Genomic DNA, 27,789 nt, shown 5'->3' with positions numbered 1-27,789 from the left:
TGTCCAAGTATTCAAAAATGTTATATCGAATTTACATGAAATAAAAGGACAATGTACAAATGTATAACCTATATCATATCGTACAAATAAGCTTTCGTTGGCAATACAAGTTCCGATTTTTACTGAATGCAGTTCTACTGAGGACGTTCTCTTCCTTGTCCGCTCAGGCTGTTTTATGTTGTGCAGGGATTTTTTTTCCTAGTAACCAATCTGGGAGTCGGACTGGCGAGGCGTTGTCTTTTCTAGTACTCGTGCTGGCTTAACAACAGCTCTTTAAGCTCCCATCTGGTTCCTCCTGAGCACTCTTTGGTGTTCAGTGTGATTTCGAGTCATCACTTGGAGCCAAACGTTGATGACCCACCACTGCGGTGTTTCCTGAATCTTATACTCGCAACACTTTTTCTTAAGTGCTAGTATCGACAAACATACCTGTAGAAACTTACATATTAACAACTGCCATCATGGTGGATTGTGGTACACCTTTCACTTCATTTAATACCTCTTTATGTATGTACAACAACATGGGGAAAGACTGTCTTGCTAGCTTTCGTGAACTTGGATTTATCTTCCTTATATTTTGATCAGTCTTATTTTACACTGGATTTAATGCATTCTTACTCTGTAGATAAAAGTGTAACAACTCTATTTTTGGCACATGTGCATAATTAAAACTCAAAACTAGGGAATAAAATTGGCCATTGTCATTTATTTTGGCGAGCCAATCCCATGTACACCAATCTGCCACTATAAAAACTACTGATCGACTCATGGTCACCCAACATGGAATGGACCTTTTGTCAAAATGAGAACACGGTGTATGTTGATGTCGTGTTCAAGACTCTGAAATCTCCACGATGAAGCAAAAAGCTAGAGGTGGACTTGAAATGACAGCACAGCTTTGACTCTGATCGACGTCACACACTTGAAGTTGTGCTACAATATGTACTTCTGTCTATCTAGCATTTGATTGGCTCGTGGTATGCACAAACACATACCACAGAAGTCATTAAAAAGAAAGATTTGGGACATGACCAGATTGTTTTTTGGGGTCTTTCTATGCATTTTATTGACATGAATTAAAAAAAAAGGAACTACCAGCGACCGTTCTTTATTTTGGGACTGAAAAGCACTCGTGTCTCTCAGACTAAACAGCGCAGCTGTTAACTTCTGTTTATTTCATTTTCTTTGTCCTCCTCCTAAGTGTTTTTTCTGCTAATGCTACCTTGATAGGAGAAGACACTGACAACCGTAACACTTTTTGTACCCGTAGCGATCCCTTTGACACACTTCAAGTGCCATTCAAACCAATGATTTGCATTTTAGTGTGACCGAACCGCCCCACTCCACCCGATCACTGGCTTATAGCACATATCCTACACATCTGACTAAGTAAAGAGCAGGTCTGCCACTGTTTGCCACCTACAGCATTGGATGGAATATTGATTCAGTATGAACACATGGGTGTAAAGGATATTGGTTTTCAGTTTGCCTGCAACATGACTGTAGTTCATTAGCATTGCTTGGCACTGGCACCCTGCAGTGGGATTCTGGAAACCTTCATATGAGAAAACTGATGTCTCCAGTGACCGACATTAGCTGTCAGTCCAGTTACTCCCTGTGCTACTCAGCCCCACTTGGTACTGATAAGCTGGCTCCCGGATGGATATTGTACCCTGTGCTGAATAGCTGGAGAAATCTCGGTGAGGTAGGAGTGGTGATCCTGGTTTCCTGTGGTACAGAGGTGGATGACCGGAACTATCTCTGGATCCCGGGAAAGATGGAGAGCTTGATGAAGAAGAGGTTGAAGGTGGTATCACAGGCAGACCTCGCTGGACTGCAGCCGAGTTGTAGACGCCCAAGTCGGCTTGTGGTCGTGACACCACTGATGATGCCGGGTGTGGCACCACAGGCGTGACCGTGGCTGAGTTGGTGAAGTGAGCAGTAAAGGGCTGGTAGGGTACGCCTTCCATGCCGTAGCGAGGGTACGGCTGCACTGTAGCCCACATATTACAATTAATTGAAGGAGAGTTGGTTAGGTCATCTGCGTCTGCCGCCCCGGATCCAGACTCTGTTTCCATACCGCCATACATACACGCCTCTCTAGAAGTGATTGCCTCAGTGCGGTATGGATGAGAGAGTAAGGGTGATTCGTAAGAAGGAGGCGACCGAAAGTAATGCTCGTCTGAGACTGCGGTTGATGTCTCCAGGTATGACCGTTTACATCCGAGCTCCAAGTGTCGCCCGTTATCTGCAATGTTGTTACAAAGAAAACTGCAGTTAATGGCAATTGCAGCTAATGGCGTCTGTGACGTTGCACAATTATCAGCAGAACATACCTCTGTGTTTGAAGCAGTGATAAAGAAGATTGGGATCTCTGCTTTGTGGGAAGTGAGTAGAAATGGGATCTTGGGAGTCTGGGTTAGGCAAAGGAACCCCAGTATCATACTGGTAAGAGGACAGTACTTGAGGATGCCCCGCGATAACTCCTGCTCCAAGTTTCCCCGCTAGGTGACTGTGCGTTGAAATGAGCCTTTGGCGAACCATGCTCTTTGAAATCACGGGATACTCTTTCCTGTAGGTGAGTGGAAGTGATAGAGTAGAAGTATATTTAGTTTGCCGTGTATACATACCCTCACTGACAGTTATAGTGTCCTAAATGGATTTATGAGATCAGCTTTACTTTCCTGGTTCCTTTTTCTGTAAACATACCCTTGAAGTCTTGAGACGCGCAGATCTCCTTCTTCACTGCCTCGGAATCCTTTAGCAAATGGATTGTTTTCTATTTTCAGCTGAGTGATCTAGGAAAATGAGACCTTAATAAAGCTGTTATTCTGTACAAGTCCCTGCTGATACTGGGCAAGAGCTTTTATAGTAACATTTCCATTTCATCAGTCTATAACTGTGAGCTCTGACCAAGACGGTCTGACTCTACCCTTTAAAAGCAACAAGACTTCACATTACGTATTCATACTTTAATTATAATGAATTAATTGATAAAATTATTAATAATTAGAATCAATTTGTTTTAAAAACTCCCTGAAAAGCAAAATGTTGAAGCAAGAGTAGCGACAGGGACTAGACAGAGACAGTCCCTATATTGGCTTCATTGGCTAAATTCTTCTCATCACATAGAAGGTCTTGAATGATCAGGCCTCATCTTATCTTACAAACCTCACAGTATGTTATAATAGTTAGAGCACTCTCAGACTGCTGATTTACTCGTGGTTGCTGGGGCATGTAGATCGTAGAATAGGAGGCGGGTAGGTGTGTTCACACGTTGGTGCCATACTCTACACCCCTCTGGTACTGTAGCTGTAAACAAAGATTGCTTAGCACAGCAACTATCTGGCATTTTGGCTAAATTAAACTCAAAGACATTTAGGGGATAGCCGGAGGGCAGTACTGTTGCCCTCCAGGTGGGTGTGTCCCCATGGATAGGTCTAGGCTGTTGGGAGTCTTTTTCATTCACTGTTAGTTTAGACACCACTTTGGATTAAATGATTAGTTATTAGTCATCTCTGGCTCTCTTTCACAGTGTATTATTTTTTCTCTTTTGGTTCCATCTACCCCAACTGATGCTGAACCCCCCTGAGTCTGATTTTGCAGAAGACTTCTTCCTTCTTCCCGTTCTTCTTCCCACTGTCACCAAGTGCTTGCTTAAAGAGGGTTGTTTAATTGTCTGGGTTATCTCTGTAGTATTGTAGGTTCTTTACCTTCCAACATAAAGTGCCTTGAGGCAATGTCTGTGGTGATTTGGTGCTATCTAAATACAGCTGATAAATGGAAGATTCAGTCACTATTCCTGTCAAGGTTATTCCTAGTGCTTCTGCAGTACTTCCATACTTCCTTCCTCTTGAAAATCACTTCCCGGGAATCCTGTTCTGACCACTTGCACCAATGTACAGTGAACATGTGCTACAGTTAAGGCTGGTGGTGCTCCTGGCATGGTGTACTGCATTGAGACAATGTAGACACGTTTGCTGAGAACTGATGTTTGTTCTTAGGGTTTTAGAAAGAGAACAGCAGTGAAGACCCTCAACATGAAAGTCAGCTCAGTTTGTCACACAACTCGATTGGTGTGTTAACCAATTTTATCTCCACAGTGAAGCTAGAAGTTGCCTGAACAAGATTTGGTGAGTGATCTAAACATAGGAGGAAGCTTGAAAACAGCTTTAATTATTTATTACTAGTATTACCTTTAATTAACCAGGAAGTCCCACTGAGATAACCATAGAAACTAAAAACATGATGTTGCATGGTTATGGTTGTTTTTTGGTTTTGATTTTTGCTTTATATGGTCAGGTTATGGTGCTTTTCCTCACACTTCGTTAAAACTCCTGATACCCTCTGAGCACTTAAGAATAGCCTGCCAAATGTGACAGACTATTCTAAACCAGCGCTAATTATTATAGCATATATTCGAGACATACCTTGTGGTTTTGATAAGAGGTTACGGAGATGAAGGCTGTCTCGTGAAAGACATGGGTGCAGTAAGCAGTGTTCTTTGATCCAAAGGCATTGTTCTCATCAGCTTTGACTATGTGTAGCCTGGGCTGGTACTTGTGCATGGAGTTCAAGATGATCTAGCAAGAAAAAAGAAGGCAATAATTTAGTTTCAAAATTACTAAGCATACCTGATGTGAATGGTGACTAGAGGACACACACATCAATCAGCTACAGTACAGCATTAAAACCACAGACGAGTGAATAACACTGATAATCTCTGACTCCGCATCATACCACAGAAACTTCTCAAAACAACACAACCAAGCCAGTGACCCAGTTTCCAAACTTCCTACATGATCTAGTTGAGCATTTGTGTGGACAACTAACTGGATCCATGGAGATCCCACTCTGCAACTCACAAGACTAAACAATGCAATATTCCTGTACACTATGTGTTTCGCGGGCTGAAGGATGAATCCATGTAGATTAACTCAGTTTTTCTCTTATTTGTTTTTCACCGCTAGTTTGGAAAGCTACAGGCTGAACTTAAAGAACGAATCAACATAAAAATGTTTTTAGTCTGTGATAACCAGGGTTTAAAGTTGGCCATGCAGAATCTTCAGTTAATGAGCAATTCAAGCTGATAAATGCAAATTAATGCATATTACTCTAGAACGATTAATAATTTCCGGTAACAGCTTCCACTGACCACCCTCAACACATCAACTTTTCCTTATACCTGTGTGTAAAATAAAGTGGTGTTTGCTGTATTTCATCATCTTGCTAGTGCTACATAAGAGAAAGAAGCAGAAGTTATTTCATTTTGAAAGCAGAAACTTATATAAGAGGGTAATTTCAAATAAGTATCAGCAAATACACAAAATGTTCCTGTGCAGTTTGTCACAAATATGACTGTTAGCTAATGTGTGGCTGCTATATTTCCCAGAAAGATAAAAAATGTTACTGTCATAATAAGAGATGGAGAAAGATATACTAAAGAGAGGAGGAAGCTAAGAGATCAACATTTAAATCTTAAATATAATTTCCTTATTAGTTTTAGAGTTTATAAATCAGATGGTTTGCTTAAATATGTTTTTGTGAAACAAAATGAAAAAGAAATACACAGATTTGTGTTGCTGAAAATAGCAAAAGATAATACTGCACCAGAGGGTTTAGTTAAAGTTTAGTGGAGGCTAAAACGTTAGTTTGCAGTACTGTGAGGAAAATTTGCAGGAATGCAGTATGTTGGAGTGATACAGAGCAGGTTGTGGTATTCGTAGTTGATGATTAGATTCTGAATTCTTCCTTTTTCATTAGCTTTATAGTGTCAGAGGCTGAAAATCTGAGGTAATCCAGAGCAGCAGCACATGCCAACTGATCCTGGAGCTCACAAAAAGTCATTATGTGACTTATTTTTGAGCAATGGAAAATAATAAAATTGATAATAGATATAATTTACAGTGCTGTGAAAAAGTGTTTGCCTTCTTCATGATTTCTTAGTGTTTTGTATATTTCTTACACTTAAATGTTTAAGATCATCAATAAATTTTAATCATACGTCCTGAATCTACTGATTAACCACATTTTTAAGTTCAGTGAAGTTTAGTTTCACTAAAATCAGGCTCGATTACTGCCAGACCTGTTAAATCAGTAGATTTAACAGGTCTGACAAAGGGAAGTAGGCTTGCGCCTCAGTCTAAGGGAACAGCTGAGAAGACAAGGTCACTGACATCTGTCAGTCTGAACAGAGTCACAGAGTCATTTCTAAGGCTTTGGGATTCCAGCAAATCACAGTGAGAATCGTTTCTCCAGAGAAAACTGGAAATGCTGGTGAACCTTGCCATGAGTGGCTGGCCTGCCATGGGCACATCTAAAGAACTGCAAGCCTCACTCGCCTCAGTTACGGTCAGAGTTTATGATTCAACAGTAAGAAAGAGACTGGACAGTAATGGTGTCCATGGTAGAGTTCAAAAGAGAAAACCACTGCTGACCAAAAAGAGCATCAAAGCTCATCTCACATCTGCCAAAAACATCTTGATGATCCCCAAAAATATTCTGTGGACTTAAACCCATTTGAGATACTTTGGTATGATCTTAAACACTGTTCATGCTTGAAATGCTATAAGTGTAGTTGAATTAAAACAATTCTACAAAGCAGAGCGGGCCACAATCCCCACACATTCATCTGTAAGACTCATTGCAGTTCTTGCTGCCAAGGGTGGCACAACCAGTTATTAGGTTTTTCAAAATGGGCCAGGAAGGTTTGACTAACTTTTTTCCCTTCATACATTAAATCATCACAAATGAATTTTGTATTTACTCAGCTCCCCCTATTAAAAAATGTTTGATAATTTGAAACATGTAAATGTGACAAATATGCAAAAAAGTAAGAAATCAAGCAGGGGAAAATACTTCATCACTACACTGTAAGATTAGCAATAATGAACTGGAATGTATATAGTGCCTTTCTAATCAAGTTAATCGCAATTAAAAAACAAGTTTTAACAACAGGTAGAACTTTTCTGACAGCATGAAAACTGGCACTGAAAATAGTCATAATTACAGTTTTATCTCCAAAAGTTGAATCTGTTCATCTGGACGTAGCGTTTTGTGGGAGAAACGTTTGCGTCACTCATCCAAGTGACGAAACGTTTCTCCCACAAAACGCTACGTCCAGATGAACAGATTCAACTTTTGGAGATTTACTTTCCTGGATGATTGAGAATGCATCAAAATTACAGTTTTAGTTGCAGATGGTCTCTGTGCCCTCAGGCGGTATGTCTAAAGTTTACATAAGCACCAGTGTGACACTGTGTGTGTTGGTTTGTGTGTGTGTGTGTGTGTGTGTGTGTGTGTGTGTGTGTGTGTGTGTGTGTGTGTGTGTGTGTTCACAATTCCAAAAGGTTGGGATGCTGTTTTTTTCAAATACAACATAGCAAATGTTTAAACTGAGACATTTTAAAAACTTCATAAAAAATATGAAAACATTTTGAATTTGTCTCAAAAATGTCTAAATTGGGACGGTGGCAGAAAAGGCTGGAAAAGTAAGTGCTGTAGGAACATTCTGCAAATAAATAGTTTAACTGTAACATGATTGGCTATAAAAATGGGAAGCAGTTCGTCGCCATCTGCAAAAAACGTCAAATTGTGGAACAATTTTTGAGCAATATTTGGTTTTAGAGGAAGATATATTCCATCCAGAGATCATCTTTTTCAGAAGAGGCCTTGCATATTTCAGCAAGACAGTTCTGCATACTGCATCTCTTACAACTTCTCTTCTGAAAACAATTGGAACAACCCAAAATGAAAAATATCACAGAGGAAATCAGAGTGTTGGGCAGCCAGAATCCTCTATCACACAACAGTGGGGATCACTCCTCTCTCCTCTTTTCCCAGATGTTTTTTTTGGACTCTTGTTAAGAGGTACACAGTTGTAAATATTGCGCTGTTACTTGCATTAAATTCAAAATGACCTTATTTCTTTTTTTAAATGGTAATTGTTTTTCAGTTTGGACATTTATTATGTTTTTGTGCAAATCAATGCAACTTTTGTCTCACATTTATGTCTTCCTGGAAATATGAAACAATGAATTTCAGACTGTGTAATGTCAGTGTGTAGCAGTTTTAAAATGTTAACAACCTTTCTGGCTGAATGCCCTGCACGCCAACGTCTCCCTCTCGCTTGTTTAAGTACCAAACATTTCCCACTGAATCTCATGTTAAACTGAACCTTTTAGTTGTAACTAATTAATGAGTGTAAGTAACGAGTTGAATGAGATCTTGGTTTTTCATTTCCAGCACAGGTGAGTGTTGCTATGTGCCAGTATATAGCAGGTGGCATGTGTATAGTGTGTGTAGTGTTTACATTGTTAGGTATCTGCAGGTCAGCTCAATAGCATCACTCTTCTCAACACAGCCCAGTGCTGTGCCCAGTGAAGCGTTAGCAACAGTAGGGCAGGGTCAGCGCTAGTCCAGCTCTGTCAGGGCTGATAATCGTCAAGCTATGCACCTCGGCTCCCTTCTTCTTTTGCCAGACACTCTCCTGAGGAGTCTTCACCTCCAGGGAACTCCCAAAGAGAAGCAAAGGTTGAAGAGGGCATGGGGAGCTAGGCTCAGGTTCAACAGTGACCAGCCCCTCGCTCACTTACTTCTGTTGCTGAGGCAGGGTGGAGACAGAGATAAAGCTATTGGCTGATTCACTGGAGGCTGTCCATTGACCTTTGTCTGCTCTGCTGTCTGGCTGCTGTTTGGGGGTGACACTGGAGACTCTTGGGTGACTGAAAGCACTGATCAGGGAAGCCCTCTTAGATCAGTGAGGAGTTAAAGAAATTGCTTTCATCTCAGCTGATTAAAAAATGGGGATTACTTTGATTGAGATGAGTCCTGAAAAGGCAATGAGTTATTTTCTGTAGTAAAGTAAATGATTTCATTGGCCATATTACAGCCAGTGAAATCATTTTAAAATATTTCTTTCCATTATTACAACAATGGGTCGGATGGTGTTTGGTGAAATCTGGATTCCTAGAAAACTCAGAGTTAACCCTTAAATATGTTTTTTACTATTATTGTTAAGATATCTCTATATTTTTTAAATGAATTGTTGAAAAGCACTTAGACTAGTTATAGATGCACCACAGTTTTTTGTTGTTGAGGTTTTAAAGGTGCATAAGTGACAGATTAACGTCTGTATCAATGACTGAATGAGAAACGGACTTGTCCTTTTATAATACTTTCCTACACATATACATATTTTTCTTCATGAATGTTTTCTATCCAACATTTACGCACGTTCATACTCTGATGGATACACCGAAGAGCAACTTCATTCATTCCTTAAAAGCATCTTTTGGCTAACAGTAGCTAATCCTGAGTAGCTAGCGTCTGTTTGCTGGCAAGAACGAGCAGATAGTTTCTATTGGTGATGTAGAACAGGATGCATTGCTAAAAGTGGATAGTATTTAAATTAATGTCTGTAACTGGCTGTGACGTCACCGAGTATTTTGTTTTTCAAGGCATGAATTAAAAAAAGAGAAGCTGTGACCTGTGTTGACACCTGACTCATGATGAATTATAACTGGTTAAAGCACTTTGACTGAATCAGAAGCAAAGTGGGGCAAGAACCACTGAGTTAGTAGCTTTTTCCTTTGTGCTATTTTTATTTTAAGTGAAGGAATATTTCTGTTTTACCTTAAATAATTGTCTGTGCACACATGTTCCTGCATAAGGTGGAAGATGTACAAAATCAAGCCCATCCCTGTTTTAAAAAAATCCTCGGACCTACTTTCTTTAGCTTTTTCTACAGGTCACTGGAGCACAGGTTCTACATCTTTAGTGTGATACCTTATTTCTAAACTCTGGCTCCAGCCCTGGATAAAACAGAACATAAAATATTGAGAATATCAAACATTTAGATTAGACTCTAATTTCATTATTATATTATCTAATGAATTTCCAATATGAGAATTTTTCTATTACAATTAATTTACTACTACTAAACTTGTAATTATTGATGCCATACAGTGAAGAACAGTGAGAGCTATGGTCAAAAGTATTGTTTTCACATTATATAAAGAGCATATTTAGGAGTTCTGTCGCTCTACTTCAGGCACTGTTTTACTGCACACCTCCTGGTCTGGGCGTCATCTGGGCCCTGCCTGGCCTCTAACTTGCTCTGTCCTCATTACTCGCCCTTATCACTAGCAAGGCACTCAACTCAATCTGACAGCAGGCCCCGCCACTGATCTGAGAGGTTATGAACCTAATGAGCCCGCCCATTGATGGGATGGCTTCAGACAAGCTATCCCAGGATCCCCCTGGGGAGTGCTGCCACAGTCACACTCTTCACCTCCCTCTGCAGTTCTCTCTCTTACACACTTCATCTCTTCATTCCATCTTTCCATCATGAATCAGCCTGTGAAAAACAGCACGATGATATTGCTGCTCACATATCTATCAGTCAGATATTCAATTCAATTCAGTTTTATTTATACAGCGCCAAATCACAACAACAGTCGCCTCAAGGTGCTTTATACTGTAAGGTAGACCCTGCAATAATACATACAGAGAAAAACCCAACAATTATATGACCCCCTATGAGCAAGCACTTTGGGGACAGTGGGAAGGAAAAACTCCCTTTTAACAGGAAGAAACCTCAACATAAACACAAACATTTTCTAAACATAACCAGGCAGTTTTGGTGCATAAATCTCACCAAGATCTGGGCTTGACATCAGCCCACATTCTTTAAAGTCCTGCTTTCAGCTGCTTATCCAGGTCCAGGTTGCCATTGTTGCAATGTAAGCAATGACACTCAGGCCTCCCTCTCCCCTACACCTCCCCACCAGCTCTTCTGGCAGGGCACCAAGGTGTTTACTGACTCAGTGATATTATCTCTCCAGAGTGCCCTGGGCCTAACCCTGGACTTCCTCCCATATCAACAATCCTGAAACACCCAGGAGCCATACAGGATGTTGACCCCGTTTGACATGGAGGAATATTAGCAGGTGTATTCTGGACCCTCTTGAATCCTATCTGTAAAGGAGAGCTCAGATGCCCTTCAGAAGGAGTTCATTTGTGCAGCTTATCCGTCATCTCATACGTTCAGTCTCTATCCACAGCTTGTGGACATAGGTCAGCAGTTTTGCTGTCTTCACCATGATGCTGCTGCAATCTGTCTGTCAGTCTCTCGGTCCTTCCTTTCCTTGTCCTTAAATGCCAGCAGAACCACATCATCAGCAAAATACAGAGAGGAGCATCTGAGACCTCTTAATGTGACACCGTCCACGCCATAGTTGCACCTAGATAGTTAGCCAAATGATGTTTACAGAGACACTAAATAGAGGTAGAATGTATAATCAGAGGCAGAGCCTTCAGTTTTCAGGCCCCTCTTCTGTGGAACCAGCTTCCAGTTTGGATTCAGGAGACAGACACTATCTCTACTTTCAAGATTAGGCTTCAAACTTTCCTTTTTGCTAAAGCATATAGTTAGGGCTGGACCAGGTGACCCTGAATCCTCCCTTAGTTATGCTGCAATAGGTGTAGACTGCTGGAGGCTTCTCATGGCGCACTGTGCGTTTGTCCTTCTCTCACCTCTTTTCACTCACCATATATTTATACACTAGTACTTCCACAGTGCGCTTTTTGTCGCAGCAGATGGCCCCGCCCCTCCCCGAACCTGGTTCTGCTGGAGGTTTCTTCCTGTTAAAAGTGAGTTTTACCTTCCCACTGTCACCAAAGTGCTTGCCCATCGGGGGTTGTTCGATTGTTGGGGATTTACTTTGAATTATAAAGCCTCTTGAGGCACCTGTTGTTGTGGTTTAGCACTATATAAATAAAGCTGAATTGAATTAAATAGTATTCATTAATCATTTTTTAGTATAAGCAGTTGCAACTTTACAATAATGTTCATAAATTTGTTTGGAAACAATTGTTTATTATCTTTTATCATTAGCATGTTTCATTATAATTTCATGTTTAGTTAACTGTAAAACACTGTTGACTAAATTTTAACTGACAGTCAGTGATTTAAACACAGTGGTCATTTTAAAGTATGAATCTTTCTGTTGTGTAGTGTGTGTTTCACCCTGTTGGCACCAACACACTGGATTGCTGAACTGATGAGAAAGATTGGCTCTGTGATTGGCTGTGAAATTGACACATCTGTGGCAGAGACGAGGTCATTGAACAAGCAGGTAAAGGAGCATCTGCTTTTACAGGATGATGTAAATCTTTCATACCACATTCAATAACAGTCGAGCACATCTGTCTAGGAGAGAATCATCTGTTATGTTAACAGTTTAGTTTAACTCTGCACCGTCACAGCACTTGACACAAACTTTATTGCACTGCTCTGCTGGTTTCACTTCCTTTTATAAATCCTTTTGTTTTCTTGAGTTTTAAATATTTTATGTTCTTATTAATTATGTTTTTATTACTTAAAAATTTTGTTCAAATTCATACTTGTTTTATTTTATTGTATTTATTTGATTATTTTAAAGATATTAAGATATATACCATTTTACTTATTTGACCTATTTTTTAAATGCTGTAACGAAGGAGTTTCTCAACTTTGGGATAAATAAAATATCTTAGCTTTTAGCTTAGCTTATAGTCAGTTCTATACTTGCTATATTAGCAAGCCTGTTTTTTATTTTTTGTAACTCATATTGGAAGTATTGAGCCATCCATTAATGTTATGGGTTTTTTTTAATCCATTTTTAATCTATTGTGAATATTAGTCACCAAGTGTTTTCTAAAGATGGATGGACACAGCATCTCATTCCAAACATGGGATTAACATTTAATTCACATTGCAGTGTTAGACAGCAAAGCATCGCAAAGCGCTACAGCCTCTAAAATCACTAAATGATTCTTTAAACATCCTCCACAGCTACTCACATGCCCAAAAGGGTCCAGGTGGTTGTTTGTTAGCTTCAGCTTCTGAAATGACACCAGCTGCCGCATCCAGTGAGCTCCAGTGGCAGGAGAATCAGGGTGCACATAGAGCCTGCCTGGCATCGCCGGCTCAGCCTTCCCAGCCACCATCCTAAAAACAGATTGCAAATGGAACAGAGTGCATAGTTGCTTTCAAGAGCCAGTGCTGTTTTTCAGGGACTATGCCAGCTTCTTTAAGTTTAACATGAATGTACAACAGTCTCAAGGCTCTCCACCCTCGCAGCATTAAATCCTTTATACTGAAAAGCAGTGTTCCCTGCTAAAACTTCATTCCTAATTATACTGCTGCAAGGTGTCACTGAGAAACACCAGAACCCACCAACTGCATGCCGTGCCACAAGATCAGAAACAAATGGCTGTAAAACAACTCTGCTTGAAGGTCTGCTTGAATTCTTTTTTTAAGCTTTTCCTGGCAAAACTATTTTGTCTGCCCTCAGTATGAAGGCAGGGCCAGCTATTTTGTTGTGCTAACGGATGGAGGACTATAATGTCATCAACTCCAGATACAAAATCAGCTGGAGAAACAGTCAAACTTGGGAGGTTTTTCTCTTTTCTTTATAAATATTTTGCAATTGCCCTGCAGTAAGGAGGTGCTGCTGGTGAGGAGCCACAGTAACAGTTACCTGCTTAGGTCACTCCAAATGTTCTGCTCTTTCAGAATATTTGAAACAAACCAGCAGCTGTTCCTCTTTCAGTTTCTTCTTTTCTGGGTTAAATAAGGAATTAGAAGAATTGTAGTGGATGTCATGCATTTTTGGGAATGGACAGACTTCTCTGAGGAGTGCTTCTTCTGGAGGGGTACTATTTATTTACAGATTATTACTATGTTTAATGAAGGAAGCCATGCTCAGAAAATAGAATGTATTCCACATTATTTGTAACTTTTTAACAGGAAAGGTATTAGTATAATGATGACAATAACAAGTGCCCACACACACACACACACACACACACACACACACACACACACACAGTGAGATGAACTGGGGCCAATCAAACGTTGCTGGTGAAGTGACATGGTTGTTTGCTAAGCAACTGTAATGTGATTACTTAATTTAGGAACAGTAATGCATTACATCAGTGGAGCCAAGCCTACCAAGTACTTCTGGCAGAGACCTGGAGCAGCCCTACACACACACACACACACACACACACACACACACACACACACACACACACACACACACACACACACCTCATCTTGTGTCCTTTGAAACTCACCACTTGTTGTCACAGAATTTGTAGCGGTGGTCGTCAGCCGGGACAATGTCAATAAGTAGGATGTATTTGGTTTTGGGATTCATCCCAGTCATTTTGACCTTGTAGCTAGGAAACATCCTCCTGTTGAAGAACCCAAAGGAAAACTGTTAGACACACACTCTATGTTTCTTCAACAACATGAAATATTCCCAGAAAAGCTGATCTCAGCTACTGCCACACAAATTAGCTCTTAATTGGCCTCAATATGGACAGAATTGTCCACCCTCGGCTTTAAAATTAATGAGCTTAAACACTGTCTGCACAGTGCGTAAATATATCAAGTCAGTGATTAGGAATTCTTTCAAAGGACACAAGTTTGGATTATGTTATCTGTACATGATGTCATACTCCAGAGAAGGCAACAAATTTCAATGGTAGCGCTCTGCACTGGTTTTCTTCATAAGAAAGGATCTCGTAGGCCATTAAAAAAAATTTAGCTTGTAGGAAGAGACCAGTATCGATGCTGGTGCAGTTGAAGATCTGATTTGCTCCATGGCAGCAGCTTAGCGATTTTCCTGAGGGAACTGGAAGAGCCAGGACCCACAGAGACCACAGGATTTGAGATACAGACAGAAAGTTGCCATCTTGGACGTTTGAAGTAAACTCTACCTGAATGTTACGTTAATGAAACCTTCCTGTCAGCAGAAAACTACATCAAACGCATTACAAATCCAGCATTTATTTGACAAACCTCTGCTTAAGATAGTCCTGTCTGTGAAAGCAAAAGAAAAATGGCCTGGTAACAATTTGTGAGATGTCACTGAAAGCATGGGAACATGCTTGATCTTTTAAATGTCTCAAATATGTTAATATAGCAGCCAAGGCTATAAAGCACATGAGGGGAGCTACCTTTTGTGACCTCTTCTGGGAAACCAAAAACTTTTTCATCCCATCTGTGCCAAAGGAAATTTTGCAAAAGCCTCTGCAGTCTCTTATAAAGCCTTAAGTGGTTTTTAATGGCACCCCAGATTGGACAGAAGATTAGACAGCTGGCCTGTCACTGGTAAGAGGCAATGGTCAAAAAGGCCTGGAGTTTATCTGCTGGTGTTGCCCATGGTGACATAGTCAAACACTGTAATGGACAACCTCACGTGTTTTTCTGGGAGGACTGCAAGGCATCAAAACCTCTGTCTGCGTACTGGCTGCTCCGAATGGTGCAAATGCCCATCTTCAAAAGTTCATAGTGCTGATCGTGTTACTGTAAATACTCCATCACGTAAGATGAAGGGGGCGGCGGGGGATTGAGAGCAGGTAATTTAAATCTCTTTCCCAGGCTTCAAATCCAATCAGTAGGAGAGATCAGTCCTGCTATCATCCTCACTGAAAGACGGGTTAATCTTAGAAGAACATTCAAAACAGACCTCTGCTCATCTCTGGCTCCGCTCGCAGCACACAGTCGGAGCAGTCGGAGGCCTGTGTCAACACATGTGGCCCTCGGATTTGTATAATATGACCATAACTATCTCACGGCTCACTCTGCTGGGGGATCTTTATCCAGTCTTGAGCAAGTAAATGTAGAAGTTGTAATGAATAGCTGAGTGACATCACACTCTGTGTTTACATTGGTTCCCTACAAGCATCGCTTTCACTGTGCAACTGTGTCCTGTGAGCAGGTACTAAATTATCCAGGAAAATTAGGCTCAACTGAATAACCAAATAATAACCCCGCACATAAGAAGTGAGCTACCGGTAACTTTCCCCTGGGAGCTGAAATGACATCTAGTGGGAGAACCAGATTAACTGGAAGGAAAAGAGAGGAGAAAAACAATGAATATAAAACCATTGTTTGAAAAACAGAGGCAAACAGTACGTCAAGATATATATATGTTCACCTCTTTAATGATTTTCCTCATTATTCAGATTGTTCAGAGTTGAGCTTTAGGGTTGGATATATATATATATATTTATTTAATTAGCTGGGGGCACTTGGGCTTGAAATATTTCATAACCTATTTCACTTAAAGGACATATGGATATGTAGTTGAGAAATTTACAAAATACATTTTTAATAACAATTAAAATTTGAATAATTACAGAATAAATTAACAGCAGTATGTGGTTTGAAAAGTGGCAGACTTAAATGTTCTGGGAAGTTTGTATATATGTGAAATGAGCAAAATCACAATCAGTGAGTGAAAGATCGCAAATTAAAATTAAATTTACTAGCTTGTGGTGAAAACTAGGGTGGGAACCCAACAGTAACACTAATGCTAATCACACTAATATAAATATTAAATACAAATAGGTAGTTACCCAACAGCTGTCTTCAAGGAAAGGATAATTAATAAATGCCTTTAGGCATTTTAGTGGAAAGAAAGCAGGTATTATTTTTTTAATAAGTCACTTCAGAGTATTTTAGGGGATGTTGTAATTATTCGATATTATTAAGGGAGCAGTGTGTATTATAAAATATCTTTACCTCCTAAATAGTACAAGTTGTTTGTCCTTTCCTTTAAAATTGTTTACTCCCTTGTTCTACTGTAGCATCATAAAGTACCATTGGGAACTACTTTAGATAATTAAATCCTATTTTCGTTAAAACATGGACAGTAAATATTGCGATATGGGTTATTGACTTGTTATAAAGTGCGACCAAAATATCTGTGTTTGCTGCTGGTGCACAAGTAACGTATGACAAGATGAGGTGATTCATTATACTGTACTTACTGCAGTATCAATATTATGTCCCGCCCCTATTTTAAGTCTAATGTATTAAAACGCTGAATTAAATCGAGCCGGGATAACTGCTTTTCAAAGACAACATGAAGGGATACGTATACATTCAGCAGTGTGACTAAGTGAGTGAACTTAAGGGGGGGCATGAGAAATGGAAGTCAGTGAGTGTGTGTATGATATCAGTGTCAGGGTGTGTGTGTTTCTGTGTCCAGCCAGCTGTTTCTCTTAACAATCCCACATGTTTAGGCCCTCCAATGATCCATTCCTTCTCTGGGAATCTGCAGTACTACAGCGAGATCAAAAGAAGTGTTGAGGGTAAGGGGGGGTGGGATGAGGATGATGAAGCGCTACAGGCTAGTAGACTAAGGCCTGTTGTGGGCGCCGGGTTCCTCTTATCAAACTGCTCCTGCTCACTTGACGGGCTGTGTACAAAGAGGCAGAGTGAGGCAAGAGCTGCGGTGGGTGCTTTGAAGGAGGAGGATTACACCTGGACAATGACACTCATCATAACAAGTCTTCTAGACTCAGCTAGGACTGAGCTAGTTTCATCTTGGAGTGTTTGGGAAATATGGGATCCTTATGGTTCATCTGCATCTGTCCTGACTCCCCTCCCATCTCTGCACTGACCCGCTTCACATTTTATAACAGTAGATTTCTGACTTTTTAAAACCAGGGCACCCTGGCATGCCCTTTATGACTTATATCTCTATATATGTGTGTGTGTGTGTGTATGTATATATATATATATATATATATATATCTGACAAAACTGGAGAAATTCAAACTGTCCATAGCTTAAATACACATAACACTCACATTTTATTATGAATGTGTTTTTTTCTTCCCTCACCATCACATCACGTTACCTCATTCTGGTAACATCAGAATTCTGCAAATTTATGGAGCCATATCATCTTTATTGGTTATGTTCCCATTTTAAAGGGTTTATTTGTGATTTAGGTCAGTTTAATTAAAACTGTCAGTTGTTCTTGATTCCTGATTTTCACCAGTTCTTAATAAAGTCAAAAAATAAGGAAGAAAACAAAAAATAAATAAAAACAACAACAACAACAAAAACGTCTAATTTGAAGCCACAAGCAGACTCTCCTGTTTAGAGGGAGTTCACAGGTAGAAGCTAAAAGGTTCCAAAGTCTGTCTTTTGCTCTATTGTTCCAACTCGATCACAACTGAACCTATGATGTAATCTGAATGATGACATAGTTGGTATAAAGTGCACCCTTAACTGTATTTATACTGGCAATTCTTTTGAAGTGACCATTCAAACATAGAAAATGAGAACTGTTTTATTTTATGCATGACAAACGATAGTAGAATACCAGAAAACAGATGTGTCAGAATGCTTGAAATCACCTCTGTGCTGGTCCAAATGTCTCTTGGACCACGTTTTTAAACATGTTCAAAACAGTACTATATGACTGTGGTCGGTAATAAAGTTAGATGCCTGAAAAACCTGTGCATATGTTTACATTCATTCAATGTGATTCAATCAATGATTCAGAAAATCACCTTTCCAATTAGATCTGAACACGATTGGCTTTCCTTAGACTGTACATTTAGTTGGGTTAGGATATTAGCCAACGACAACCATTTTTACAGAGGGATGCCAACGTTATGTTATTTGGAGACTACAACACCTACAACAGATATATGGAGATCACTTTTATTTTTATTGTACAAAAGAACAAGAGCGCGGTGGTAAAGCTCAAACTGCATTAGGAGCAAAAATCACATTATGCTGCTAACAGAAGTTCTGCTCTTTGCTAGCACCTCCACAGATAGCATGCTAACACTAAGCTAGCCGAGAACCCAGAGCTGAGTGTATGCAGACCTCGGCTCAGCAGCCAGAGCCTGAACTTCAACGGGTAACAAAAGCAGTAATGAGTAGTCAAGCTTAAAGCCTCCCTTTGTACTGGTTCATGTTTGTGAAGTAATAACAGTGGAGATCACTTTGAATTCTCTCTGGGCTGCTTTTCATTTTTGCTGTGTGTCGTCTCTTCATACGGATCAACTAAAAGAAAGATTGGATGTGTGCCTTCATTAGGACAGGGACTTGTGTTGGTGTGTGCGGCTGCCAGAGGTGGGTAGTAACTAATTACATTTACTCAGTTACATTTACTTGAGTAATATTATTATGAAGTATCACTACTCTTACTTGAGAAAAAATTCTGGCTACTGTACTCAGTGTGAGTAACTTAAGTGAATGAGTAATAAACACGTTTTAACCCAAAATCCATGAGACACAGACACAAACATGCAGTTTATGTCAAAGTGAGACTTCTTCTTTGTTGTTTTGATGTTATTCTATCTGCTGAGCCTGTTGGGCCATTTGGAGAAGTAAAGTTACACCATATATGTCACTGCAAGCACTTTACCATTCTAACATATATTGATATTACCTTCTCTAAATATTAGTTTAATAATGATTTGGAAAAATGTTTCTTCTGCTTAGATTTATTATTTTGTAATCATGTTTTTTATATGTAGTTTTTTTTCCAAATACAAAAATTTGCACTAAAATTTATATTTTTGTGTCTGATTATCTCATTTTTAAGCATTAAATCAGATGTTATGATCAGGTACTAAGTATCCTTTTTCACTAAATACTTTGTTACTCTTCCTTGAGTAATTTCTTGGATGGCTACTTTTTACTTTTACTTGAGTAAAACTATGTTGAGGTAGTGCTTGAGTACAATTTTTGGCTCGTCTACCTCTGGCGACTGTAGTCTAAGAGTCATGTGATTAACCAGTAATTATGAGACAGTATTTCATGTCATTTTATCGATATTGCTTTTTTTGTGCAAAGCACTACAGTAAATAAAGCAAGAGCCATATACACAAGAACAAACCTGCAGCTGGTATATAACTGCTGTCCAACCAATCAGTCTGGACAGCATTTAGATGGATTTCCATTCAGTTTAGCTCTACAGAAATGCACGTACCTGTGTGGCAGCCATCACATCACCCAGAATGACTTTAATGGTCTTAGTTTATCCAGTAGTTTGGTTTACAACTAAATTCCCTTTATAGCATTTTCAGACTTGGCTGAACTATTTGTTTAGTGCAAATGAACATTAGCATTCTAACACTGCTTTCTAAGATGGTTGACTTTACTTGCTATGAATCATTTTTTAGCTTCATCATTAGGAGCTTACAGTCATGCTAGCTACTCTTTGAAGCTGCACTCACCCTAAAGAATAAGAAAAGACTGGTGTGTGAGCCTCAGACGCATTCAGATGATGCATTCTTTCCTTACAACATAATTCCAAGAACTAATATCTGTCTCTCTTGTTATTTGTTGAGTGTTTGTTTTTTAATGTGTGGCCATAATGCAAATCAATTTCCCACTGGGGACAATAAAGTTACCGTTGACCATGGTATCTAGGCTGTAATCTGCCTCTTTTCGTCTTTCATTCCTTTTCTATCTACATGTATTTATGACCTCAATAAATGTAATAAATAAGTCTTTTGAGAAATTTCTCCAAATTAGTAGACAAACGCTAACTGTTGTGATGTTTTTGTCTCTCTGATACACTTTGAGATAATAAAAAATTAATAAAAATAAAGCAGGGATTGTGTCTGCAGTAATGCCTGGTTCTCACTCTTGGCTGTATTTTTATTGTCTGTTCAAACGACACATTAAATACAATGTTCTGCTGCTTCGCTGGTCTACTGCCAAATGTTCCTTGCTGCAGTATGATTAAAATACCTGCTACCACGATGAGACAGTGAGCACTACATGCACTACTCATAACGTGCTTAAATAATTCAGTGTGGTGTCGATATCATTTTCAGATCTGTTGCTTGTAAGCGATGAAGCCAATTTTTTGGCGACCTTTAGCGTGCCCGCTGCAGACTGACTGCAGGTAAACTCAGATAGGTCTTCCAGCACAGCTGCACAGCTACACCACTGTACAGCCCTTCAAAGGGCTTTAAGGATTCAGAGCCTACTTTATTAGCTGGACAAGGAAAAGCCCATCTCTTACGGTTATACAGCATTAAGGAAAAAATGTGGTGACCTTTTACATTTTTCGCTGAGGAAAAAAACATCCCGTGAGGAATGAGAGGCGGAGGTCAGTTTGAGAGTGTATTCATTCTCTGGTTAATGTCCAACAGCCTCACTATCTAATCCTCAGGTCGCATTAAATCCAACAAGCCGAGCAGTCATTTGTGTTTTCAATTATGCCGTCGCCGCAGCAGGAACTTTCTGTCTCTTCCTGAAAGACAAAATCATAACTGCTGTATGTTACTATGAGCTGTCTAAACAGATGATCCCAGAAAGATATGATACTCATCTTGCATAATGAATCCATCACTAGAAAATCACTTTGCCTGCAATTTTCCAGAAAACTGTGCATGTTTTCACTCTGAAGGGTATCGCTACATTTCAATATGTTACATAAATAACAAAGGTTACTGTTGACGGGGAGATTCAAATCAGGTGAAAAACCTTTTCAGGCTACTCTTTGTGTTTCATAAACTCCACCATAAATCCTGCAATGCAGTACGTTAATGTAACAACAGCAGAAAACACATTTACTGTAGAGATTTAAGCAGATGTTTAATATTTCTTCTTTCACTCCACGTCTGAACAAACTGTTTATTCCAGTGCTTATACCTGACAGCAGACACTGGCTGGTTCACGTGTTCCAATATCCAAACAAAAATGCAGTAATACAAGGGACCGAAAAAACCACGAGAAATTGCAGATTTTCTTAGATTACATTTTGAATGTATCTCTTTTGAAGTATTTTTACAGCAGAGTATTTACTCTGCTGTAAAATGGAAATACTACTGCACACATGAACTCAAACATTTCTTTTAATTTTTTTATGATTCATCAGAAACATGCCTCACTCACCTCCCCGCTTTAGTAATGATCATCTCAGTGCCGGCCTCGTGGAACTTCTTCCACAGCTCCCTCTCGTGAAGGACGACCTTAATGTTCTCAATGTTCTGAAGGAAGAGTCACAGTTACAATCAAAACAACTCAGACCATCCAAGAAAATACAAAATAGTTGCATATAAACACCAAATGGAGCTATTTATAAATCAGCCTAAAGCGTACTATTTAACAGTCCATCCAGAAGATGCAAGATTGCCCTCCGTGCGTACCTGGTCGGGCTCGGTGGAGCTGGGAACAGTGGGAGCTGTGGACAGGCCCAGTCGCGACTGGTCTGGAAGCAGATCCGTCTCCCCGCCGGTCTGGAGCCGGCTCACATGTTCGTCCGTCACAGCTGAAGCTTTCTCCTGAAGCATCGCTGCAGGATTAGAAGAATACCCAGCTGTCAGATTTATCAGTGAGCAGCAGTGAAAGCTGAGGGGAACTGCCACTGTGTGTCAGACCTGGCACAGGACATTTTCCAGATGTAATGCAGCCTCATGTCATATACTTTACAATATACAGTTTATAAAGTATACTCCTATATATATTCTATGACTGTGGAACAGTATTGGCCTTAAATCAGTGGTGCCAAGAACTTTATTAAGCTATGATCATTTTTTGCTATGTAATGATTAATGTGGAAGCAAAACGTTTATTTCAAAGTTTTTGTTTTTCATTAAATGTTTTAAACACTAGTTTTTATTAATTTTCTAACTTAAAAAATGATCTGAAATAAAACAATTCTACCTTTTATTCAACAACAATTCTTTTTGCCACACCTTTTTTTTTTTTTTTTTACACAAATGTAACAGATTGCACGTCAGTGTGAGTGCAGATCAAATGTTTTGCGACTGTGAGCCTGCACAGCTGCGGGCCATTATCTTACATATTTAGGTTTTTGAATTTAAATATGAATTTCTAAGATTTAACTGGAGTGTGTAAAACTTCACCCTTCTCCAAAATAAAAACTTCCAGCTAAGCTTTTGTAGTATGAAGTCAGGTTTCCATTACAAACCGCACACTTTTTGCCAATGAAAGATTTTCTATTTGAATGACATTTTTAGACCCAATTGAAGCATTTTTGAAAAAGTGAATGCTATAAATATACAATGACTTTTTTTCTTGCTTTAGTTGTATCAGCCTTTATTTTTGTAGTGGAAATCTTTGGTTTGGGCTGGGTGTGCAGGTACCACTGGCTGCTGTTGTTCATATATTCTGTCAAATTTTCTGTGGAGGAAACCTGAGCCAAGTAGTGGTTTAATACTGGGCATACAAACAGAGAGAAAAAAATACAGTGAAAATATTCAAGTGGCACAACAGAGGAACGAGGTTTCAATATTTCTCTTCTCTCCTCACACACTGTTTGCTTTTAAGTAGATATGAACAATGCATAAGCACATTTTTCCATCTGAAGTTCACGCCAGCAATGAGGCAAACATTTTTCTATTAGCTGAGGGTCACAAAACTCTCTGTGCTTCTTACTGCTCCATTTCATCCATTAATCTAGAGAACGCCAGCACCTGATGACCATCTCATGTGAACCTCGGCCCGTAGAGACTTAAACATGTTTAGCTCCATGACAGCCAGTCAGCAAGCTCAGACTTTATTAAAGATTTGTGCACGAGACTCCACAAAAGGGTCAAAGTCTCAGCAGTAAATTAGGCTGACACACTGTACAGTGAACATCGCTGCAGTAAAAATACAGCTGAGAGTGCAGCTCTGAAAGGCTGAAATCTTAATTTCGATTTGAAACACAGAACTGCTAACAGAAAAAAATCAAGTCAAAGTAATACACAGTTAAAATGGGAAACTCATCCTTGTCATTATTATTTTGTCCTGCCTGTCACACGTACAGAGTCACTGCGGCTGTTCCTGCCTCAAACCTCGATGCAGCTCTCTGTGTGCTTGGTACTGCAAGTTTGAACTATTACTTCTGCTTCAAATGCTTCTGTTTAACTCAAAAGTTTCCTTCCACAAAGTTAGACGAAGTGGCATTTTCTAACTACGGTTTAGTTGTCAGATCATTTTTAATGGTTGGAAATACTTCTGTACTTCTGTAAGGCAAAAGCTGCTCAGAGTGTGCTAGTGTGAAACCTGTTGCTGCGGTCTCCTAGCCTCAGGGCTGCACACTGTGGATGTGAGCCTGTAAACATAGAGAAACCACTCTCTTAGCCATGAAACTGGAGAGGTGGCATCCAGTGTAAACTGATGGAGACCTTTGTGAAAGGTAATAAAGATAAGATCTGACGAAGAAACAGCTACAGAGCTTTTTTTCTTTTCTTTTTTTTGTACAGTGTGAATCTAGGCCTTTCACTAGTTCTGTTTAACTGATGAGCACAAGCCAACAGCACATGCATGAGCCTGTTTCTGTCTCACACACGACATCCAATCTGAGCACTATTCCAGGACATATTTCTGCACGTTATAACATTTCGATAGACTGTAAATAAATACATGAAAACAAATCCATGGCATCAAATATGTTTTCAGCATCTAAAGGTTTTATTTAAACATGTAAATCCTGAAGGGAGTCTGGTTTGTTCCTGCTGCTTACAGGGAGAAATGTTTGCTCTAAATGAATCTGCTTGGAAAATATTATAGTGCACTCAAAGACAAAGAAGTAATGGCTGTGCAGCAAAGCAAGCAAGAAACCGGGGAAACAAACTACACACAAATACAGATGAGCTGCTCATTTAACTGCAAAGCTTCACTTTTACTTGACTTGCAAGCAGGAAAACTGTTTGGCCAAAGGCCTCACAGAAGAAAGTCGTGAAACTTGGCAGCCATCTTAAAGCACCAATCATTTTGAACCTTTACATTTTGAAATTCTTCATTTCAGTGGTCACTGGGACATGAAAATATCATGCAGAAAATCACAGGTCAAATCTGATTTTTAAAAAAACAATTAAAGGTTCTCCCACAAAATAAGGTTTTCAATGTTCCCCCGTGGGAAACTGCAACAACCGTCTGTGCTGGTGTGGCGTTCTCTGACACATTTAACTTCTAGATCCATGTCTCCTGTTCATGATGCCCACGCTATAGCCAGCATCAGTGGGCCTGTTGTTCAAATATTTTCCAGAGGTCTGCAGAAAGACGGCAGAGTTTGAAGTAGCAAATACCAAAAGCCTAAGACGCTAAAAACAATGCTTGTGTGTGTGGAGATGTGTTAACTGTGTGAGGCAGATGTAACATATTTCAACCTGCCGCCATTTTGTGTCAACAGCTCTGAACCATGAAGGCCTGGGCATCAGTGCTCAACACATCCTTCTCAATAACAAACAGCCTTATGTACAAAAAACACCTTCCACTGCTTCTAATCAGCTGACAGCATTTAAACCTCAATGCAAACAAACAAAAACTCCTCAAAATAAAATAAGTAAACACTGTTGTATGAAAACAATAAAGCAATTTTCTGGCTTTTAGTCCATGTCATTTTTTAGTATGAAATGCAATGATCACAGCAGCTTGTATATTTCTTATTAAAGCTGGGCTTCCAGCCCTGTTCCTAATAATATTTTAAAACAATCAAAAAACTGAACACGAAAAGCTTTCAAACCATTCAACACAAATATTATAAAATATATGAAGTGAACCATGGATTTTGAAATATTTTAAATAGCAGTATCATTAACTAATTACTTTTAAGCTGGTGTGTGAAAACGTCCAAGCACAGGCCAGTGTTTGTAAATAAAATGTGAAAGTCGGGTTTCTTAATAATGTTAAAGTAATAATAATAATAATAATAATAATAATAATAGTAGCTTTTTAAAAAAAACACAGCATGCACATGTTCTGAAATAAATAAATATCAATAAAAACAAGTAAATAAAGATAGAAATAAAAAGCTAGACTTGCTCATCCCAGTTCTCATTCAGTCTGTCTCTCTCTCTGTCTCTCTCTCCCTGACTGTCAGTTTCAGCGCTTCCCTGTCAGATTGCTCTGTGGATTGAGTACAGTGGGTTAATTACAGTGGGTTGATTCTCCCACAGAGTATCACACTCTGGATGACACAGCCTTGCTCTCCTCTCTTTAACAGACAGCACTATTTACAAGTCGGTCGGCAGCGCGGACGCGTCTCTACTGTACCTCACGCAGTCTGCTATCATCTGCTTAAATCCATCTCCGCGCACAGCAGCTCGGTCCTCGGCCTGCAAACAGCAGGGTTCCTCCCCTTCCCACCGCGGCTGCACGTGCTTTTGGAAGATAACTGCTCGTCTCGAGCGCTGTCCTGACGGCTGCAGCGGCGGCGGCTGTCCGCTGGGAAGTGCCGGTCGGTTCGGCTGCCTTAGTGCCTTTCAGCTTCTCTATCGACAAGCCGCGTTCTGCGCCTGTGCAGTGCGCACTTTGAGCTCTGAGGGGGGATCTCAGTGGGTTATTTTCTTGGAAACACACACACACACACGCACACGCACACACACACTGCAACAAGAGCTTTGCTACATTGCTACACGCAGTTGCTCAGTCCCCCTCGGTGTGTGAAAGCAGCAGGGAGAAAGTGATTCGTTCCCCACTGCTCCACTCACCGGGTCAGGCTTACAGCTCTGGTGTAGAAACGGTGCCCTCCTCTGAGCCTTGGTATCTTGGTAGCATTCCCAACACCACTAGACTATAATGTGCGTTATTATTATTGCGTTTTCATTTGGATGCATGTAATTATCTGGTAATTGCTGTATCAATATCATCATGCTGTATCAACACTCGTCATTGCCTCTGGTCACCAGGCCGAACTGAACCTATGCTGACTAAAGTGAGGCTTTAATGTAAAACCAAGTACAACCAGTGAGCAAGACAATATTCATAAAATATTCTAGAAGCTAACCCCAGCCTTCACTCGCCTCCACAGGGCTTGGTGGGTGATCCTGACTCCCCGTCCACGATAACCTACCTCATGAACCAGGGTAGCCCCCAAAACACTGTTCCCCACCCGACATGAAGCCACGAAAATTATTCAAAATACATTTTAATAACTTGTGCATCTAACCACCAATATAGAGCTTTGTAACATACGACGGAATATCACACTGAAAACAGCGAGCTGTGTGCGACAGTAGCACATTGTCAAGGCCGCGGTGGATTTCTATAAACAGCCTCATAGCGGTTTAATAGAGCGCTCGCACTACTTGTGCCACTGCAGACATTGTTATTAATATGTCACTTGCAATGGGCAAATATGCACTGGCCCAAACCAGCGATTACCTATTAGGAATCCTGGATTATTTATAACATTTAATTATTTATTTTGATCAGCATGTATATAATAAACGCCGAATGAATGTTTTATCGAGACCACAAGTAGATCCTGCCTACTCAAATAACTGAAAAGACATTTTGAAAGAAAATAAAATCCTGGTAAATTCTACGTTTAACAAGTTTAAATACATGGATTAATTTAAATAAAAAATAAAAACTTTACGCATTAAATGGGTTTAAATGATTCTTCCATCTCCATAAAGACCCGAATGTAAAACCACTTGAGAATAATGTTTAGGAAAATGAGGTAGTGTTGAGAGCCGTTTTGTCAGTGTGTGTGTGTGTGTGTGTGTGTGTGTGTGTGTGGTAATAACCCAGCAGCAGCAGCAGCAGCAGGCTGCAGGCTTCTGCACACTGCCACATGCAGCAGGGCTGACGCGGAGGCCGCGCTGGGTCTGCAGGTGAAATATACGCTGTGGTTTGGCGTTAAATGAAGCGTGAATCTGCAGCGCGTCTATAAATCAGATGCCAGCGTGACTTATATATCTGCTTGGTGACACGAGCGCATGAACGGCCCCGGTTGTCACTCAGCTGTGTGTGTGTTTGCAGCTCTGCTCCGCTGCCTTTCCAAGCAGGCTGATAGCGCTGCTGACAGACTTTCTCCAACTCCTGAAGAGCGGAGAGTGAGCGGCTTTATTCTCCAACCTCAAACTATTAACTTGACGCACATTCTCACCCTGCCTCACTCACACTATAAACACCACAGTTTATGCTCAATTTAACCCAAATAAATACATTTCTCTGTCTTTTTATTTTTTACCTTGTACCTTGAGTTTGCTGGCTCATTAAACTATCAGAAG

General features: G+C 39.9%; 1 protein-coding gene across 2 annotated transcripts; it reads right to left on the bottom strand.

Annotated features, from left to right (window-relative positions):
* On the bottom strand, positions 1-26,059 carry tbx4 (T-box transcription factor 4). 2 transcript variants are annotated; one of them, XM_039598147.1, is made up of 9 exons: positions 25,826-26,059; positions 21,970-22,115; positions 21,716-21,810; positions 14,122-14,241; positions 12,844-12,991; positions 4,431-4,583; positions 2,710-2,798; positions 2,337-2,572; positions 1-2,248 (listed from the first exon to the last, which is right to left on the bottom strand). In XM_039598147.1, the coding sequence occupies exons 2-9, from the start codon at positions 22,111-22,113 to the stop codon at positions 1,593-1,595; spliced, it is 1,641 nt and encodes a 546-aa protein (XP_039454081.1). In that variant the 5' UTR covers positions 22,114-22,115; positions 25,826-26,059; the 3' UTR covers positions 1-1,592. The 2 variants fall into 2 exon arrangements, with proteins under 2 accessions (XP_039454081.1, XP_031584416.2); XM_031728556.2 differs by lacking the exon at positions 25,826-26,059 and having other exon boundaries at positions 21,970-22,241.
* Positions 26,060-27,789: the final 1,730 nt, after the last annotated feature.

The sequence above is a fragment of the Oreochromis aureus genome, linkage group 14 (assembly GCF_013358895.1).
Source record: "Oreochromis aureus strain Israel breed Guangdong linkage group 14, ZZ_aureus, whole genome shotgun sequence".
In the NCBI taxonomy this organism is placed as follows: domain Eukaryota; kingdom Metazoa; phylum Chordata; class Actinopteri; order Cichliformes; family Cichlidae; genus Oreochromis; species Oreochromis aureus.
This window is presented reverse-complemented; position numbering and strand designations above follow the sequence as displayed.